This window comes from Streptopelia decaocto (genome assembly GCF_964273445.1).
Source record: "Streptopelia decaocto genome assembly, chromosome: 5".
Classification (NCBI taxonomy): domain Eukaryota; kingdom Metazoa; phylum Chordata; class Aves; order Columbiformes; family Columbidae; genus Streptopelia; species Streptopelia decaocto.
In genome coordinates, this window is record NC_138659.1 from 30,431,199 (window position 1) to 30,448,801 (window position 17,603).

At 48.0% G+C, this 17,603-nt stretch overlaps 1 protein-coding gene across 1 annotated transcript; it reads left to right on the forward strand.

Annotated features, from left to right (window-relative positions):
• Positions 1–5,591: 5,591 nt before the first annotated feature.
• LOC309440474 (ral guanine nucleotide dissociation stimulator-like 1) lies at positions 5,592–16,797 on the forward strand (the record flags this gene model as incomplete). The annotated part of the gene is made up of 18 exons (XM_082054162.1): positions 5,592–5,627; positions 6,786–7,337; positions 7,970–8,080; positions 9,151–9,359; positions 10,201–10,278; positions 10,721–10,905; positions 11,544–11,668; positions 12,133–12,348; positions 12,578–12,681; positions 12,832–12,916; positions 13,311–13,397; positions 13,698–13,730; positions 14,203–14,324; positions 14,557–14,646; positions 14,928–15,066; positions 15,554–15,706; positions 16,384–16,498; positions 16,679–16,797. The coding sequence occupies 18 exons, from the start codon at positions 5,592–5,594 to the stop codon at positions 16,795–16,797; spliced, it is 2,559 nt and encodes an 852-aa protein (XP_081910288.1).
• Positions 16,798–17,603: the final 806 nt, after the last annotated feature.

A 17,603-nucleotide genomic window follows, 5' to 3' on the forward strand; every position in this document is an offset into this window, starting at 1 on the left:
TGCGGCGAGAAGAGAAGAAGCGAAGAGCTGAGCGGCTGCTGAGGCGGCGGAAAAGGGGGGAGCGGCGGCTGCTGGAGCCGGAGCTGGAGCCGGAGCTGGAGCTGGAGCTGGAGCCGGAGCTACAGCTGGAGCTGGAGCCGGAGCTGGAGCTGGAGCCGGAGCCGGAGCTGCAGCTGGAGCTGGAGCTGGAGCTCGGCTCCTGTGCCCCGGACTCCCGCCCGCGGGGATGCAGCGGGGGGGCCGTCCCGCCCGGCCCGTTCCTGCTGGGCTGCTCGGGTGTGTGTAACGCGCACAGCACCCGGGTTCCCTCAGATACCCACCTTCCGACCCAGGTTCGGAAGGAGGAATTCGGCCAGTAATGGAGAAATTCCTGCAATAGGGTTATTAAAGAGTGTGAGTCCAATTACAACACCCCTATGTTGCCTGTCTGCAAGCCAGATGGGTCATATTGGGTGGTTCAGGACTTAGGAGCTATAAAGAAAATAGCTGAGGACCTCTACCCAGTGGTAGCAGACCCATACACCCTTCTGACAGTATTAACACCTAATTTGACTTGGTTTATCGTTGTAGATTTAAAAGATGCTTTCTTTTGCCTCCCTCTCCATGAAGCTGCCAGACAATACGTGCATTTGAGTGAGAGAACCCTAAAAATAAATGTAAATCCCAGCTCCCATGGACGGTGTTGCCACAAAGATTCACAAATAGCCTGACAATATTTGGAAATCAGCTTGCTAAAGGTTTTGAATCCTGGGAAGCCTCGTCTGATGAGGGACAGATGCTACAATATGTGGATGGCATTTTAATCGCTACTACAACCAAGGAGACATGCGTGACCTGGACCCTACGGACCAGAAACAGCTGCAATGGAATAATGAAGCCACACGAGCCTTTAAAGAACTAAAAAGGCTTCGATGTCAGCGCCTGCTCTAGGACTGCCAGATGTGAGTGAACCATTTTTCCTGTTCTTTCTCGAGAAACAGGGAATAGCCCTGGGTGTATTGGCACAGGGTCTAGTCCCATATCGACGAGCAGTGGCCTGTTTCTCCGAACAGTCAGACCCAACTGCAAAGGGGCGGCCTGGGTGCCTGCGGCAGCTGCTGCAGTGGTGCTGAATGTACAGGAGGCCCAGAGATTTGCCACGGGTCAGAAAATGGCTGTGCTGGTGTCCCACACAGTGTCTAACAAGATGGTGTAGAAATTATCGTCACTAACGTTGTCAACCCAGCTTCTCTCCTCAGTGGTGACTTTGGAGAACCAGTTCATCATGGCTGCCTGGAGACCATCGAAGCAACATCATCCAATCGACCAGATCTAAAAGATATTGCTATTGAAAACGCTGAGAACGGAAGCAGCTGACCGTGAGGGTTGTGCGTGTGCACAGAGCAATTGGGAAAGAAAAGGGACTTTTGAACTCTCAAGGCAAACAAATCAAACGTGTGGAGGAGATATTGAAACTACCGGAAGCAGCTCAACTTCCTAAGAAAATGGCAACCGTGTGTATTAAGGCACAGCAGAAAGTGAGCTCGGAATCGGAAAAGGCCGGCGGACAGAGAGGCACAACAAACGGCTGAGCAACAGGTAAAAACAGAAAGTGCTCTGGTCCTTGGCGGGCAGGTGTCTTTAACAGGTAAGCCAGCGCGTACTAAAGAGAATCGAAACTCATCATAGATTTAGAGGAATCATATAATAAGGAAGGGTGGGTTCACACTCCCCAGGGAAAACTTATTGTCCCCTTTCATCTAGTTTGGCCTTTAGTAAGGGAAGACCATAGGAAAGGATTTTGGGGCGTAGAACCACTACGCAAACATTTGATTAGGGAAACAGGAGCTAGAAATTTGTCTCTCACTGTAAAACAGGTGACAGCAGTGTAATCTTTGCCTCCAGACTAATCCCAAAAATATGCCCGAGCTAGAAATGGGTCAAATGGGGAAGGGGAATGGGCCTGGACCACAATGGCAAATTGAGTTTTCAGAACTCCCAGGAAAAGGGGGTACCGATATTTGTTGGTATTAACTGATATTTTTTCAGGTTGGCCAGAAGCATTCCCTACCAGGACAGCAAAAGTTTAGGAGGTGACTAGAACATTGATAAGTGAAATAACACCAAGGTTTGGAGTTCCAGCTGTTATATCCTCTGATAGAGGGCCACATTTTATTATTGTGTATGTTGAGTCTTTTGCAGAGAACTTTGGAACCATAATAGGAAGGTCCTTATCAAGACCTCCTGATATCCTTCACTGCTACCAATATTAGGGAACAGAATGCCTGGATTCATCATTCTAGAGTGAAGAAAGCCTGTGAAACACCACGGAGGGTAACCCGGGTGCAACCTGGAAAACTGTATTGTTCACAATCACCTTTTAGTCTTTGTAGGTGAGCAGCCTGGGTGGTGCTCACCGCATTGGGAAGAAGAAACCCCAAAGAACAAAACAAGTAGAATTTTTGGTAGATATGGGGGCAACACTAATTAAAACCTGGAAAGAAGAAACTCCAACCCCAGGATGGGAGGGGCCTTTTCTTGTTTTGTTAACTACAGAAAGAGCTGTTTGGAGTGCAGAGAAAGGATGGACACACGTCTCTCGAGTTAAAGGACCCCTGACGGAAGAAAGAACCTGGAAAGTAACTCAAGAACCGGGGGAATTGAAATTGACATTGACACGGGATCGGTGATGTAACTGCTATTAGTATTATTAATGTGAATGCCCAGTATAAATGAAAATGAGAATGGTTTAATAGTTACATGTGTTGAACCTAGTTGTAGATGTAATTCTCTTTATATTCGATGTTTAGGTTGTAAATGGACTGTGGTATAAGCATATCCACAAAGGGAACTTACCGGCAGGATTGTGTGATACATGTCTAAGAATAGAAGATAAGGAAACCAGAGCTCGGTTGAGGATTCTGGTCGCCACCGGAAGAACAGAAAAAGAACAGCGAAGAATGGTGGGAGGTATATACTGAAGGGGTGAATGGGAATTTAGAGAGTCCACCAGTGATGAGACGAACAGAGTGCAGAAAGAGAAATCCAGTTCCGTGTTGCTCCTGTTGTTCCTGGGAAGCGAAGGCCAAGAGCTGGGATACGGTGAAAAGTGTCCAGGCTAAGGGCAGAAATAGGAAAGGCGGGGACACGGCCCGTGCTGCCGAGAAGATGAGGAACTCGGCTGCGGCTGCAGCCCCATCGGCCAGAGAGGCAGAGGGTGAAACCTGGACCTGATCCTCTTGCCAGGGGCGGTGACTTATTGGTCCCAGCTTAGCCTGGCCAATCCCTGAACCAAGTGCTACGGGCGTGTCAGAATGGGGAGACCAACCCAATGTGTTCTAAATGATCACGCTCATATTAACTCTGGAGGTTATGATAGAACGAAATTGGAGAAGTGTGAAATCCAAGGGCAGAAATTAACCAAGGGTAGCAAGTAACCCAGGGAAAGGTGGACTCAGTGTGGGCTCTGTCTCTGCCCCAGGGGAGAACAGAGTGTCTGTTTTACACAGGCTGCTATGGGGGCTGTTCAGATGGAGGGGAGTGCAAGATCAGTATAAGGAGGAGTCAGTTAAGAGTGCCACTCAGGAATTAAAAGGAAAGCAAGAGCAACAGAGATTGGTACAGAAATCAGTGTTTGGTATGAAGAAATAAGGCAAAAAGACAAGGGATTACAATTACCAACAGTAGGGAAAAAACTGTTTATAGATTGTATGGAAAAGATAGCCCGGGAATTAAATGTCACCTGGTGCTGGATATGTGGTGGGTCTCAAATGACTGAACACGTTGGACGAACCCCTTGTAAGTTAGTGTTGCGGGCAAATTCGTCAAATACCTCTATTCCTCCCACTTGGTGGCCAGGTCCACCTCATGGATACTGGTCTCGAAATTGTAGCCTGGTGGAAGAAAATGGGGTTCATGATAGTATGTGCATTTCTGGGTTTACTGTTCATGCCATGTATGATCCCGTGCTTTATTCGGTTAATACACTCAGCAGTCCAAGGCGTGCAAATCTCAGCCATGCCTATAGATCCTGAAATGGCAACAAAAGGAACGGGGTAAAAATTAATGACTGTAAAAGATAACACCAAACTGGACCTGCTGCCGCTAGGCAGGTGCTGGCCAACTTTGAAGCCAAAGCGCGAATCAATGGGATAAAAAGAAAAAGGGGGAATAATTGAAATAAATAACTTAAGCTTTTTCTATGGATAAACAACGTTTAATCCAATTCCTTAATTGTATTCCTTACACACGTGTTCATTAGAGCATAAGCGAAACAGCGCTGGGTGCGCGGGGGATTCGCTCCGCCCAACACGCACACCTGTGAACAATAAGAAGTGTGCTGAAATACAGTGAGGTGTTACATATTAATAATGACCCCAGGAACGCCTCTACATATCCATAACCTTTCCCGCTTCTTATTAAGACGGGTCTCAGAGAACCATTTCCACAGTCTCTCCCTGACCCTCCCTGTTTGCCTGCGCAGTGTCACTTGGTGGTTTTGGGGAGGGGTCTTTGGGGTCTTTGGATGAAGGATGAACATCCTTCAGCTTCGGCACAGTGAACTCTGTACCTCTGGCTCGTTATGCTGAATTGGCTGGACCCCAAGCTGCCAAGTCGACCGAAATCAGACCGGCGCCCCCTTTTTGCTGTAAATCTTGGCTGTCTTGTCTCCTCAAGGTTGCAGCTGGTGCTGTAAGACTTCTTATCTCGGCATTCAATGAAGTTCTGGTTTTTTCTTAACACAATTGTTCCATACAGCTCTAAACTAGATATTCATTAAAGTGTTAGTTCATTAGTAGGCCCTTATTATCTGGTTGGTTAAGCCTTAAAATGTGAGTTCCCTCTATCAATATAACTTCATAAACAAGTTTCATAACTTTTCACATAGAACTTAACCACCTTTTCCTTTTTCCAGGTTCACAGCCCGTGCCTCACTTGGTTATATCTGTAAACATTGAACATCTCGGCACGAATCACAACTGCATTTCTCACAACCACAATTCACATTTCTGGGGAAGGAACCCCCCTTTGCGCGGGAAGAAATTGTTCTTGATTTCAGTTGCCTATTCTTTAAAACCTTTAGTAGAACAATGAATATATTGCACCGCAAAGTGAAAACATCACTGTAAATGACAAGAATTTAGTTTTTCCATTCCCAGTTATGCTTGGACTTTGTAGTTTTGTGTTATCTGTATTATCCTGTTGGGTGTTTCTTACTAATCAGAACATTGCACAGCTTTGTGAGGTTCCTCCTCACGGAAGGCAGCAGCCCTAGAAAAACCATATATACACACACACACATATATCTGTGTGTGTCCAACCCTCTGTTGTTGAGGAAGCGCTTTGTCCGGCTGAGCGAGGGCTCGGCCTGCGGGCGGGCTGAGGGCGGGGCGAGGGGGCGCGCGCGGGAGCGGCGGCGAGCCGCGATTGGCCGGCTGCGGGCGGCACGTGCTGCCGCGAGGCCGCGTCCGGTGGCCGCGGTGCCGCCGGAGCCGTTGCCGCCGTTGGCGTCGGGGCGAGCGGTCGGTGCGAGAGAGAGAGAGAGAGAGAGAGCGGGAGTGCGGGGCTGGCGGAGCCGGCAGCAGCCCCGCCTGCGGACCGGACACAGCGCCATGTGCGGGACCGGCTGCGGGCCCTGCTGCGGACGGGTAGGAGCGAGCCGGGCCCCGCCGCCCGCCCTCCCCGGGGCTGCGGGGGACACGGGGCCGGGGGGGGCAGCTCCGAGTGCCGAGAGAAGGGTGTTGGTGACAAGGGACGGGACGGGAGGAAACGGCACCGGCTGTGCCGGGGGAGGCTCAGGTTGGCTGTTGGGAACAATTCCTCCCAGAAATGGTCATTAAACATTGGCCCAGGCTGCCCAGGGCAGCGGTGGAGTCACCATCCCTGGAGGGGTTTGAAAGGCACGGAGATGAGGGTCTGAGGGACACGGGGCAGGGCCAGGGGTGGGTTAACGGTTGCACTCGATGATCTCTGCCAACCAAAATGATTCTGTGATTGTCACAGGGGCACCCCCAGGGTAGTTTAAGGGACAACAGGGTCCAAAACAACTTGTATTAAACCGGTAATAAACAGGGTTTTAGCACTCCAAAAGTGACTTAAATACAGGTTCGGATATCAGTTGAGGAAAATTATTAAGGGGCAGCAACTAATACAACAGGCGGTCCACAGAGTGCGTGCACATGGCATCATCACCCAAAACAAAGCCGGAGCCGTCTCTGAGTCCGGGAGGAGCACACACTGGCCTGAACATGGTGTGGGGTTATTTTAAAGGGATACACGTACTCGTAGTGAGTACAGAAAATGTACACTCGCGATTGTGCGAGGGTAAATTTATAATACACTCGCAGTCCTGCAAGGAGAAATACACGTGCAAATGTGCACGGAAAGTCACACATGCTTATGTGGAAGCTCGGGAGCGAGGAGTAACTTTACACTGTGGGTGCCCCTGGAGCCTCCAAACATCTCCCACACTGGCTGCGGGCGCCCAGCGGCTCCTGGCGCCTCGGCACTCCCTTCTCCTGACGGTCCTGGCCAGGGGCTCTGGGGCCAAACAAAAGCAGCTGTTGGCCTCAAACAGCAGAGAGAGAGGGAGATGTGTCTACTCCTTCCATACTGAAGGAGGGTGGGGAGAGAGAGGGGTTTACATCCTGCCACAAGGATCTTATAGTACAATCTATTTTTTGCATTGTAATAGTGCCTAAAGTTCAGGGTTCATGTGATCTTGTCCTGGAACTTTTGCAAGGACATTAAAAGTAAACGTGTTGCTATCTGCAATTCAAAATTGCCTTTCCATTGTTTTCTAACAGGCTCAGAGCTTCCCCTTCCGGAACCTGTGTGTTTGGAGATGTTGGAGGAGACCAAGGAGGAAGACACCCAGGAGGACGAGACATGAGGAAGATGTGGAGTCTCTGCAGAGCCTTGAGGAGACTGTGCCCGAGCCAACCAAGGAAGATGAGGAGGGTCCAGAACACGTTGAGGAGGGTCCAGAGCGCGTCAAGGAGCGCGTTGAGGAGAGTCCAGAGCACGCTGAGCAGACTCTAAGCAAGACCAGAGAGGAAGATGCGGAGAATCCAGAGCACATTGATCAGACTACAAGCGAGATAAGAGAGGAAGACGCACAGACTCAAGAGCGCAGTGAGAACACTCCAAGCAAGATAACGGAGGAAGACATGGAGACTCCAGAGTGCACTGAGAACAGCCTAAGCAATGTAACAGAGGAAGACACAGAGACTGCAGAGTGCGTAGAGGAGACTCCAAGCAAGCCAACTGAAGAAGACATGGAGACTCCACAGAGCCTAGAAGAGAATGTGAGGAACCAGCCTGGGGAAGATGTGGAGGTTCCACAGAGCGTTCGAGAGGCAAGTCACTGGTGTACAGACGGTTCTAAATGACATAGGGGATATTTTAGAGATAAAGGAGGTAAAAACAAACAGAAAAGGAACCCCCCAAAAAACCCCAAACCCAGTTTCCCCAAACCAGGATTTGGTTGCACTGCACTCAGATCCTTTCTAATTGAGTTGTTGCTGTGCTTTAGGCTGTGTTAGTTAGTAAAGCCCTGAAACTTTAATTATTCAAGTGGTATGTATGATGAAAAAGCATTATATGGTTGCAGGGGTAGCAGTATATGTATTTCTAAAGGTAATTGTTACGTCTGTTTTCAATTCTCTAGTGCTTTGCTCCTCAGCATGTATCAGCATGTTAATACAGCAGCTGTTAGTGCTGGGGTTCAGGAGATCTGGACTCTCTGGTTTAATTCTTACCTCCATCATTGGCTTGTGCAGTAATTTGTGCACTCAGCTCCTCTCTGCTTTCAGTTAAAAGGCCAAAAATCCCCAGGGAACTAAAGGCAGCTAAAACGTGGCACCTTAAGTGAGCATTGTTGAGGTGTTGTGAGATCCCGGTGTTGGCATGCTGGTGTCTGCAGCCTGCGCTTGTGCAGGGACCGTGTTCCTTTCTCTCTGACTTGTTGCTCTTGGCCCTCTCCTGGCAGAGCACAACTGAGGATGGAGCTAAAGACACACAAGAAGGAGCTGTGGACTGTGACACCCTGAGAAGAGCGCAGGTCCAGCAGACTGATGGTGAAGGAGCAAGATGGCTTGGGGTAAGTAAAGCTGGTGTGGTGGCCAAGTCCCCAGCTGATTCAAGTGTCCTCACTTCATTGCAATCACTGCAGCTGTGGCAGTTTGAGCCAGAAGGTCAGGAGGTGGGTAGAACTTTCATGTTATGTTGTGATGTTTCTACATTTTCTTCAGGATCAAAGGCAATAATATAAGAACTTGCTTTGGTGTAATGTCCAGGCAGGTAGTATAAAGCCTTTGAGCGGCAGATTTCCCATCTCTGCCTCCTGTTTTAACCAGGAGAAATATTAGAAAGTATTTTTGACCTGCATTACAGTTCCCAGCTGGTGGTTTTGTGCAAGAGGTGGGGAGCATTTTGAGCAAGTCTGTGTCCCACAAAGACACTTCAGAAAAGTAGAATTTTCTCCTGTTCCAGGGGTGTTGTTTCTCGTACGGAGAAGGAGTTTCCAGGTCTTGGTCATATTCTGAAGGGAAGAGTTCTTAGTGATGCTGCATTTGTAGAGTGATTTGGAGGCTTTTCAGCTGGAAAGCGTTGGCGGGTAAATTATTGGCTGTATCTGAGAGAAATGCAGCTCTAACTGAAAGTATCATAGAACCCGTGTTGAAAGGAATACAGAAGATTTTCATTTTGAGTGAGCTGGGCTCTATTACCAATAGCTTTAAGTACTTAGAAGTTTGAAATCTTGCTTAGTAACTTCTTTTAGAGGTACCAGTAAGTGAAGGAACTTAGATCTTTCATGCTTCAGGTAGTCTAATAAACCTTTCTTAAACTTCTTGATGCTAAGAAAGCATCCGGGGTTTTTGAATGGTTGGCCCTGTTAGGAGGGAATGGTCAGTTTAAAAGCCAACCATGAGATTACAGCTTAAGCACTGGAAACACTTGCCTGTTTAAATAAGAAATGTCTTTATTATCCTCCAGTATTTGCTACAGCATTTGGTATTTGGAGAGCCAAAACTGACAAAATCATTTAGTAACTAGGCATGGACTATTCCTGTGAAAAGGTGGAATGGAATCTGTGTTTCATTGTGCAGGCTGTGTTGGGGCTCTGGCTTCTGTCTGATTTTGTGCTTTGTCTTTGTTTCCACTTTGTAGGCTGAAGGAGACCAGTTACCTGCAGAACACACTGTCAGCCCGGACGAGACGTGCAAAAGCAGGGCCCTGAAAGCTGGAACTTTGGAAAAGCTGGTGGAGACGCTTCCGGTTGCATTTGCAGATAATGATTTTACATACATCGACACCTTCCTCTCAACGTACAGGGCCTTTGCTTCCACCAGCACAGTCCTGGAGCTGCTCCTGGACAGGTAAGAGCTGGGACAGAAGGGAAACTGAGCCATCATTTATTGTACACGACAGGGGATGTTGACAGGAATTTCTTCCCCTACTTTTAGTGGACATGGAGTTAATAACCTGATGGACAGAGGTCAAGAATCCTGCCAAATTCAGGATTTCAGCATAAACACAGCATGTGTAAATGCATGCTGCCCACACCCCAACTCTCATAAAAGCTTAAGCGCCAGGTGGGGAAAGTGTGCGTGGTCTGAGTGCTAAGGAACCAAACTGGGACCGACACAAGAAAATCAATACAGCTTTTCCCGTAAAAAAAGACCAGAATATGTGTGGGCCGTAAAGTCACACCTGGAATAAATTCCTACTTGTTCCATCTTGCAGTCAGTTCTGGGTTTGCTGGGTTTGTGGTGTTTTCTGAGCAGCCATTAAAATGTTCACACTGAGATGTGCCATGAACTCCTCGTCACCTGTTCGTAAGGAGGTGCAAGGTGTGGTTTGTAAGGAGCTGTTTCAGCTGCTGCCAGGGCTCTCCCCGCAGGGCTCTCGGGGCTCAGTGTCCCCAGCTGAGCTCCCTGTGGCTGTGGCTGCGCCGCTCCTGTCAGAGGGACCACGGGTTTGCCTGGTTTAGTCTGGGTTTGCTTTGCAGTGCACGGGGACACGTGCAAACCCTTAATCTCTGCCTCAGCTTCCCCAGCCACGGTGGAATTGTCCAGCATGAAGCCCTTGTCTTCATGCCAGTTGTATATGAATATGCCAATGTGTATATGTTTATGCCAATTGTATATAGATTACGCTATTTGGGATTTTGCTTTTGCTCAGTAGAGGTTCCTCTAAACAGCCATCTCATTTTTCCAGATACGGAAACCTGGAGATGTCGGGCTCTGAAGAGCGTGGAAACCAGAATTCCCCCGGATCCAGCACAGCGCTCAGGACGTAAGTTTGGGTTTGCAGCGCCCAGCGAGCCCAGTCAGGGTTCGGTGCTGGAGCGGGATGTGGGCAGCAGAGCTGTTGTTTCCTTTGACAATTCACAGCCTGTTTGCTTCAAGGAGCTTGTGTAAAGGCCGAGTATCAGCTGTCTCATAACACATCTAATAATACAACGCAGAGAAAATCTTTAATTTTTATTAATGACTGCGCTGGTGTCTCAAGGTGTAATTGAAGAAGCACCCTTTAGATTCCTACGAAGTAATATCTTAATAATATTTATTGGATAAAAAGAACAAATTAAATTCTCTGCTCACAGAAGTGTCCATACTGCCTTCACGTGGGGAATGAATGTCTCAGTGTTCCTGTTGTTATATTAGGTACAGATCCATGCGATTGCATCAATACCTGCTGCATACAACCCATGTGTTCTCTTTGAATTTTCTCACAGTGCAATCGCATCGATTTTACAAGCCTGGCTCGACCAATGTGCCGACGATTTCCAAGAGCCGCCCGACTACGCGTGTCTGCTGAAGGTGATGAGTTATCTGAAGAAGAACATGCCCGGCTCTGACCTGGAGAAGAGGGCGCAGAACCTCCTGGAGCAGTTCCAGAAAGAAGAACTGGAGAATGATGGTAAAGTACCTTTCTCTGCTGTCTGGGTCTTCTCCCGGTGTCAAGCCTGACACGTCCCCTTATCCAGGGCACAAAGCTTCCTGTGCCGTGAGCCGAAAAGTCGTAGGACCTCATGTGGTACGTGAATGAGAACTGGAATCAACTTCCAGCATTAGTGGAGGGACTGAGTTCTTCTACGTGCATTATTCTCACGTTGGCTGCGTGTTTTATCAGACCCCGTTGGCTCTGGAGCGCATAACGGTAGGACTGGTGTGCAGAAAAGGCCCAGGTTTAGTCTTCGTGCTGCGGCAGCCAAGGCTGCTGATCAATTCTGTACATCCCATGAGAGGGGCGGACTTGCCGGGAGGGGCAGCCAGAACAGGTGACCCAAAGTGGTTAGTGAATGGGTTAAGGCACTTCTCAGCTAAGAGACCCTGAACAGCTCAGTTCTGACTGTTTCTTTTTCTTCTACCTTCTCTTTGCCAATTTAGTCTTTTATTCCTTCTCTTTCTCACTAAAATATGCAGCCCAGTGAGGCCGTTACACCAGGCAGGTCCCTTTGCATGTTCTGCTATTGTATGTAGTGATTTTTCAAATATCTGCTTTGATTAATTGTTTTCTGTATAAATTCACTGACTCGTGTTTCCCGCGCTGGCCAGACGCGTTCCACAGCCTTTCTCCCTGCACCCTGGGTGAGGAAGAGGAACTGGAGACCAGCAGTGCAGAAGAATTCTCCTTGTTCCAAGAAGAGCTGGTGGCAGAACAGCTGACGTACATGGACGCGGTATGTCGATCATACGTATCACCTGAAATGCTCGGGGAAATAGTTCTGGGCTTCTAATTGTTTGTTTGCAAAGTTTAATATTTGACCCCTCAGAAAAAGCATATTTTGACTGTATTTTAGGCTACCTCACCTGAAGATGTATAAGTACTTTTAACTGTAGTGCTCCAATTTGGTTTATTAGTATCAATCTCTTTCAAAACTATCATTATATATAATTTTTTCCCGTTGATAATGTAAGTGATAGAAAGGTTTCTCTTATTTTGCCAGGACTCTTTAGCTGACAGTTGTATTAGGGCATCAGGCCTTAAGAGTTATAGCCAAGTGTATATTTTAAACTAAGAGAAAACCAATATTTCCCGTTTAATACCATATTAGCTTCAGAGGCAGTTTGTACTGTAAACGTGCATTTCTTCCTGTGGGCAATAGCGATCCAGGCTGACTTGGACACCTCTGTTTCCCTCCAGACACTCTTCAAGAACGTTGTGCCCCACCACTGCCTGGGCTGCATCTGGTCCCGCAGGGACAAGAAAGAGAACAAACACCTGGCACGGAGCATCAGAGCCACCATCTCGCAGTTCAACGCCGTCACCAACTGCGTGCTCAGCACCATCCTGGAGAGAAGAGAACTAAAGACCCAGGAACGAGCGAAGATCTTGGAGAAGTGGATCCGTATCGCCCGTGTAAAGCGTTTATTCACGGCTGTTTAACGTTCCTTGTGCGGGTGCCGTGGAGCTGGGAGGGGACAGGGGGGTTGTTGGGGAGTGATATTTTTGATGCTCAGTCTTTGTAGAGCTGCTCGCTTAGCAGGGAGAATGTGCAGCAAGCAGGACACGGGGCAGACAGAAGAGCACTGACTGTTGGTGGTGCTGACGTTTAATGCTCCTGTGTTTCTAACCGCTCCTTTCACAGCAATGTAGGATCCTGAACAACTTTTCATCTTTGAAGGCCATTGTTTCCGCACTGCAGTCCACCTCGGTTTATCGCCTGAAGAAGACCTGGGCCTGCGTTCCAAAGTAAGGCTGTGCAGTGTGTCACTGGATGTGTTTTGGTGCTTTTATCTTTTATGTGCCCAACCGTTAATGATTCATGAGAAAAATATAGTACCCTGATCTGATTCAGAGTGCTTACAAACAACTTAAATGATTTAACCTTTTCCTGTATAGGGACATAATGCTGATGTTTGAAGAGCTCTCAGAAATCTTCTCCGACTGTGACAACTTTGCGAGGAGCAGGGAGCTGCTGCTGAAGGTGGGAATGAGCTTGAGTTGCCAGGCTGGAGATCTCACCCAAAGCCGAGCTCAGCCCTGTTCCTAACCAATGAACTCCCATATGCGGTGCTGTGGGGAGGACGGATCTGTAAATCCCGGGCTTTTCTGCCGGGGCGAGAGGTGCCGCACAGCGAGATTTGACGCAGATGAGTTACGAATGAGCACTTTGGCTTTATGCCGCTCTGTACAGACATGAACCGCTGCCTGAGAACACACGGATGGTGTCATGAAAGCATCATTTACAAGAGCACTGTTTGGTGAAGCAGACGGGTTGTATTTTGTTTGCTTGCGCAGGAGTATTCTGTCATTCTAATTAGTATTATTTATTATTATTTCTCAGTCAATTAATCCGCCATTGCTCTGACCGTTTGCAGGGAGTCACCCAAGGCACGGTACCTTACCTGGGTACCTTCCTAACGGACCTCGTCATGCTGGACACAGCCCTTCAGGACTATCTCGAGGTAATTTGGGGCAATTTTTGGAATCCTACATATCCTCCCTCCCTTCCAGACACTGTGTCTGGTCGTGTGTCTTCCCCTGGGTTCTAGTGCAGTTCTTAAAAATAGAGGAATCTATTTAAGAAATAGACTCAGGTACACGAGTGCTGTGGTTTATCCTAGAGCTGGAAACAGGTCTTTGCAGAAGCCTTTGCTCAGGGCAGCTCTGGCCTTTCTCTGGTGTCGCTGCTTCATCCTGTTTGTGATGAACTCCAGCCAAGCCCGTGCTCTTCTCCTCTGATCCCTTCTCTGTCCTTCCAATAGGGCGGCCTGATCAACTTTGAGAAGCGGCGAAGGGTGAGTGGGCCGTTGGCTGTTCTGTGGTCGTTAGTTGCTGACGCTCTCTGCTGGAGCGTTCTCTGGGTGAGGCCTGTTGGCTTTGCTCGGGCGGATCCAACAGCCGCTCACGTTACTGCAGATGGTGAGTGTGAGTGTGAGCGCACGACGTGCAGAGCCGGGGAGGATCAGGCTCTGCTGCCATCACAGGCACCTCTAGTTATTTCCCTTGCTTAGTGCCTGAGAACCAGCTCCATACAGAGCGGGATTCCTCTCTGGGCGCCGCTCTGGCCACGCAGGGCTGAGCGGGAAGGGTTGGCAGAGCTGCATTGTTTGAAACAGCACTTCTTGAAATAGTCACTTCTTCCACTGAAACCGACCTGCGGGTCCAACTCAGTTTGTCCTGGATCTGTTGCTACGTGTGGGTAGGATATTAACGAGACTGGCTTTATTTTTCTAATTGGAATTCCTATGTTATTATTTGTTTTCTTAGGAATTTGAAGTAATGGCACAAATTAAGCTCTTGCAGTCCTCATGTAACAGCTCTTGCATGTCAGCAGATGAGAAATTCGTGCAGTGGTTTAGGAGGCAGCGGCATTTAAGTGATGAGGAGAGGTAGGGTCTCAGCCCGGTGGCGAAGCAGCTTTTCTTGCCCGCAGGCAGGTTCAGGTTCTCTCAGCCTTGAGCTCTGCGCTGCCAGGAGCTGCTCCCGGAGAGTGGAAACACACACACACAGAGCTGCGCTGCTCCTTGTGGGGATGAGCCCTCTGGGATGTGGGAGTGACCCAGGGCTTCTCAAATATGGCCACTCTGAGATATTTAACTCATGGTGTTGCCTGTTCTGCAGTTTCCGGCTTTCGCGTGAAATTGAAGGAGCTGCTGACAAGAGTGTCGCGTCGGCCAAAGCTCAGAAGAGCGTGGTGAAGAGATTCAGCCTGTGAGTATAACGGTTTGGTGTGTGAATATGAACTGGAATAAGTCAAACACCAGCTGACAAACCTGGCTGGGGATCCAGAACACTGGATTTTAGTGCTGGAGTATAAATTCAATTCAAATTTGCAGCAGGAAAACAGAGTAAATAAGGATAGAGTCTAATTTGCTATACACACACAAACAATAGGCCACTCGAGATAGGAAAGCACAACAGCAGGTCAGCTTGTTGAAGCAAGTGACAGCTTTGCTCAGCCCAGCTCTGTTGTGCTCTCTTTTCTCCCCTAGGCCGTTCCTGGGCTTGGGGGTGAGCGCCCACAGCGCAGCCGTCAACGCGCAGCCCAAACCTGCTCCAGGGGGGAGCTCTGGGGACAGCACGGTCACCATCGTCCCTCCCAGCGACACTGCCGAGGAGCCTCAGCACAAGGTAGGGCCTGGGCCCTGTGTTCAGCACAAACAGCCTGTGCGAGGCTGCTGGCGCTGCCGGCGGCCCCAGGCGCTTGCCCAAGCCTGTGGGTCTTGACTAGAGCGTTGGGTGCAGTGGAATGGAGGGATCTGAGCTCTGGGAAAGGCAGTTTGGGGGGAAAGCTCATCTGCATCAGCCCAGCCTAATTCTGGGGCAGGCCTAGCAGCTGAGCAAGGGAGAAGCAGGTGAGGTCAGAGCTCGCCAGCCCTGGGGTTTGAGCTGCCAGGAACTGCCCAGACCAAGCCTTGTCTGGGCTGGGTTCTGTTCCCAGGGAGCTTTGTCCTACACACTCTGCTCTCTTGACCTAAACTGCCTTCACTGGGTTGCTGAAGCCCTTGTTAAGGCTGTTGTGCTCAAGAGTGTCATCTTTAGCTTTTGGATCTTTTCAATTAAATGGTAATCAATGTGTTTGATCTCGTCTCCCCCCTTGCTGCCCTCTGATGACAAGTGCTCCAAGAAGTGCCCCGACCCTGTGACTCCCATTCCAACAAGAGAAGTGCCGCCAGTCCTGCCCGTTTACAACCAGCAGAACGGAGAGAGCTGCATCATCCGGACCAGCATAGAAGAGGACAGAAGTGGCAACATCTACAGGAGCATCCTGGTGGGTGGTGGGAACAGCAAAACACTGTTCCTGTGGGTGATGTTTTCACCCCAGGTGACTTACATGATACTTTTAGTTTTGGAAACACCTATTCACTGGTCAAACCTCCTTGACAGGGAAAATGACAAATGTTACAAATCAAAACCTGTGGAGCAGGGGATGAATGAGAGGTTTGCAAAGAGCATCTCTCAAGGTTTCTGCTCTTGAAATTGAAGCTTGTCTTTGATCAACAGTGCCAAGCGAAGCACTCTGAGCAAGTGCCGGCTTTGCTGCCCCTGCTCTTCTGCCAGCGCCGGCTGGTGTGTGTCCAGCTCAGCACTGGGCTGTGTGACTGTGACACAAGGTGCCCCTTCCCCAGCAAACCCAGCTACAAGGCCCCGAATCTTTGCAGGACATCAAGAAAGTGTTTAGCACAGGAGACTGTGGATTAATGGATGTGAGCAAACAGCAGCTGGGGCAGCTGTTGATGTGGATTCGACGGCTGCTGAGAACAAGGTCTCACCTCTGCAAGTGGTTGCTCTGGAGAGCAGGGGCTGTGATTTCCTGCTGCGTTTCTAGAGCAGCGTCTGTTGTCTTGAACTAAATCAACCACCACGTGTCACAAAGAGCAGGTTTTAGTACCTGGCAGAATCTAGGAGGTAGTTACCAACCAACTCCTTGCAACTCTGTGTTTGCAGCTGACGAACCAAGAGAAGGCTCCTGCTATCATCCAGAGAGCCCTGGAGAAGCACGGCCTGCAGTGCAGCTCGGCTGAGGATTACGAGCTGGTACAGATCATCTCCGAGGACAAAGGTGGGGAAGCAGAACTCTGCTGCTGCTGCTTGAACGGTTCTGCTGCGTTTTGACGGCCAGAGTAACAGGCGAAGCGACGTCAGAAACGCCGTGGACACGCTGTCACAGCTGCCGGTGAGAACAAACCCCTAACGCTGAGTGGGGCGCCAGTTAACGCTTGCTCTGCTCCCTCTCTTGCAGAGCTGGCGATCCCACCCAAGGCGAACGTGTTCTACGCCATGAGCACCCGGGGCAACTTCCATTTCATCCTGAGGAGAAAAGCTGCAGCACCGGAGGAGCCTGCGCTCGAGAGATGTTAATGGTTGAGCTTTGTAGAGGATTTACTGTTTAGATTATAAGTATGTAACCTTTTTTTCCCCCAGGTTTAGTCTGGAGTTGATATATTTTAATATGTGACCTGTATCTGATGTTTGAGCTTTGTATAATATTTAATATTTATATAACAAGTATATTACCTTTTTTCCAGTTTTTGTCTGCAGTTCATGTATTGTAATACTTGATGTTTTTATCGTATTTAATCTTTACATACTTGTATAGAAACCTTCATTAGTATATAACTTTTTTGCACTAATTTCTGCTTGGAGTTACTATATTTCAATAGCTTAGCTTTAGAGAATATTTTAGCTTTGTATAACATTTTAATATCTATAGAATAAGTACATAACCTTTTTTCCACTAATTTCTGGTTGGAGTTAATATATTTTAAATGTTGTATCTGTATATGATACTTGAGCTTTATTTAATATTTGTATTTAATGTACTAATATATAATATTTTGAATATTTATATTTATTGTACTAATATTTAATATTTTTATTTAATGTACTAATATTGAATATATATTTAATATGTACATAGATCTTACCCAATAATTTTTATCTGGAGTTAATATATTTAAATGTTGTATCTGTATATAATACTTGAGCTTTATTTAATATTTTTATTTAATGTACTAATATTTAATATTTATTGACTATTTTTATTTAATGTACTAATATTTAATATTTATTTAATATGTACATAGACCTTACCCAATAATTTTTGTCTGGAGTTGATACTTTATTTCATCTTTATATAACATTTGGTCTTTGTAGAATATTTAATA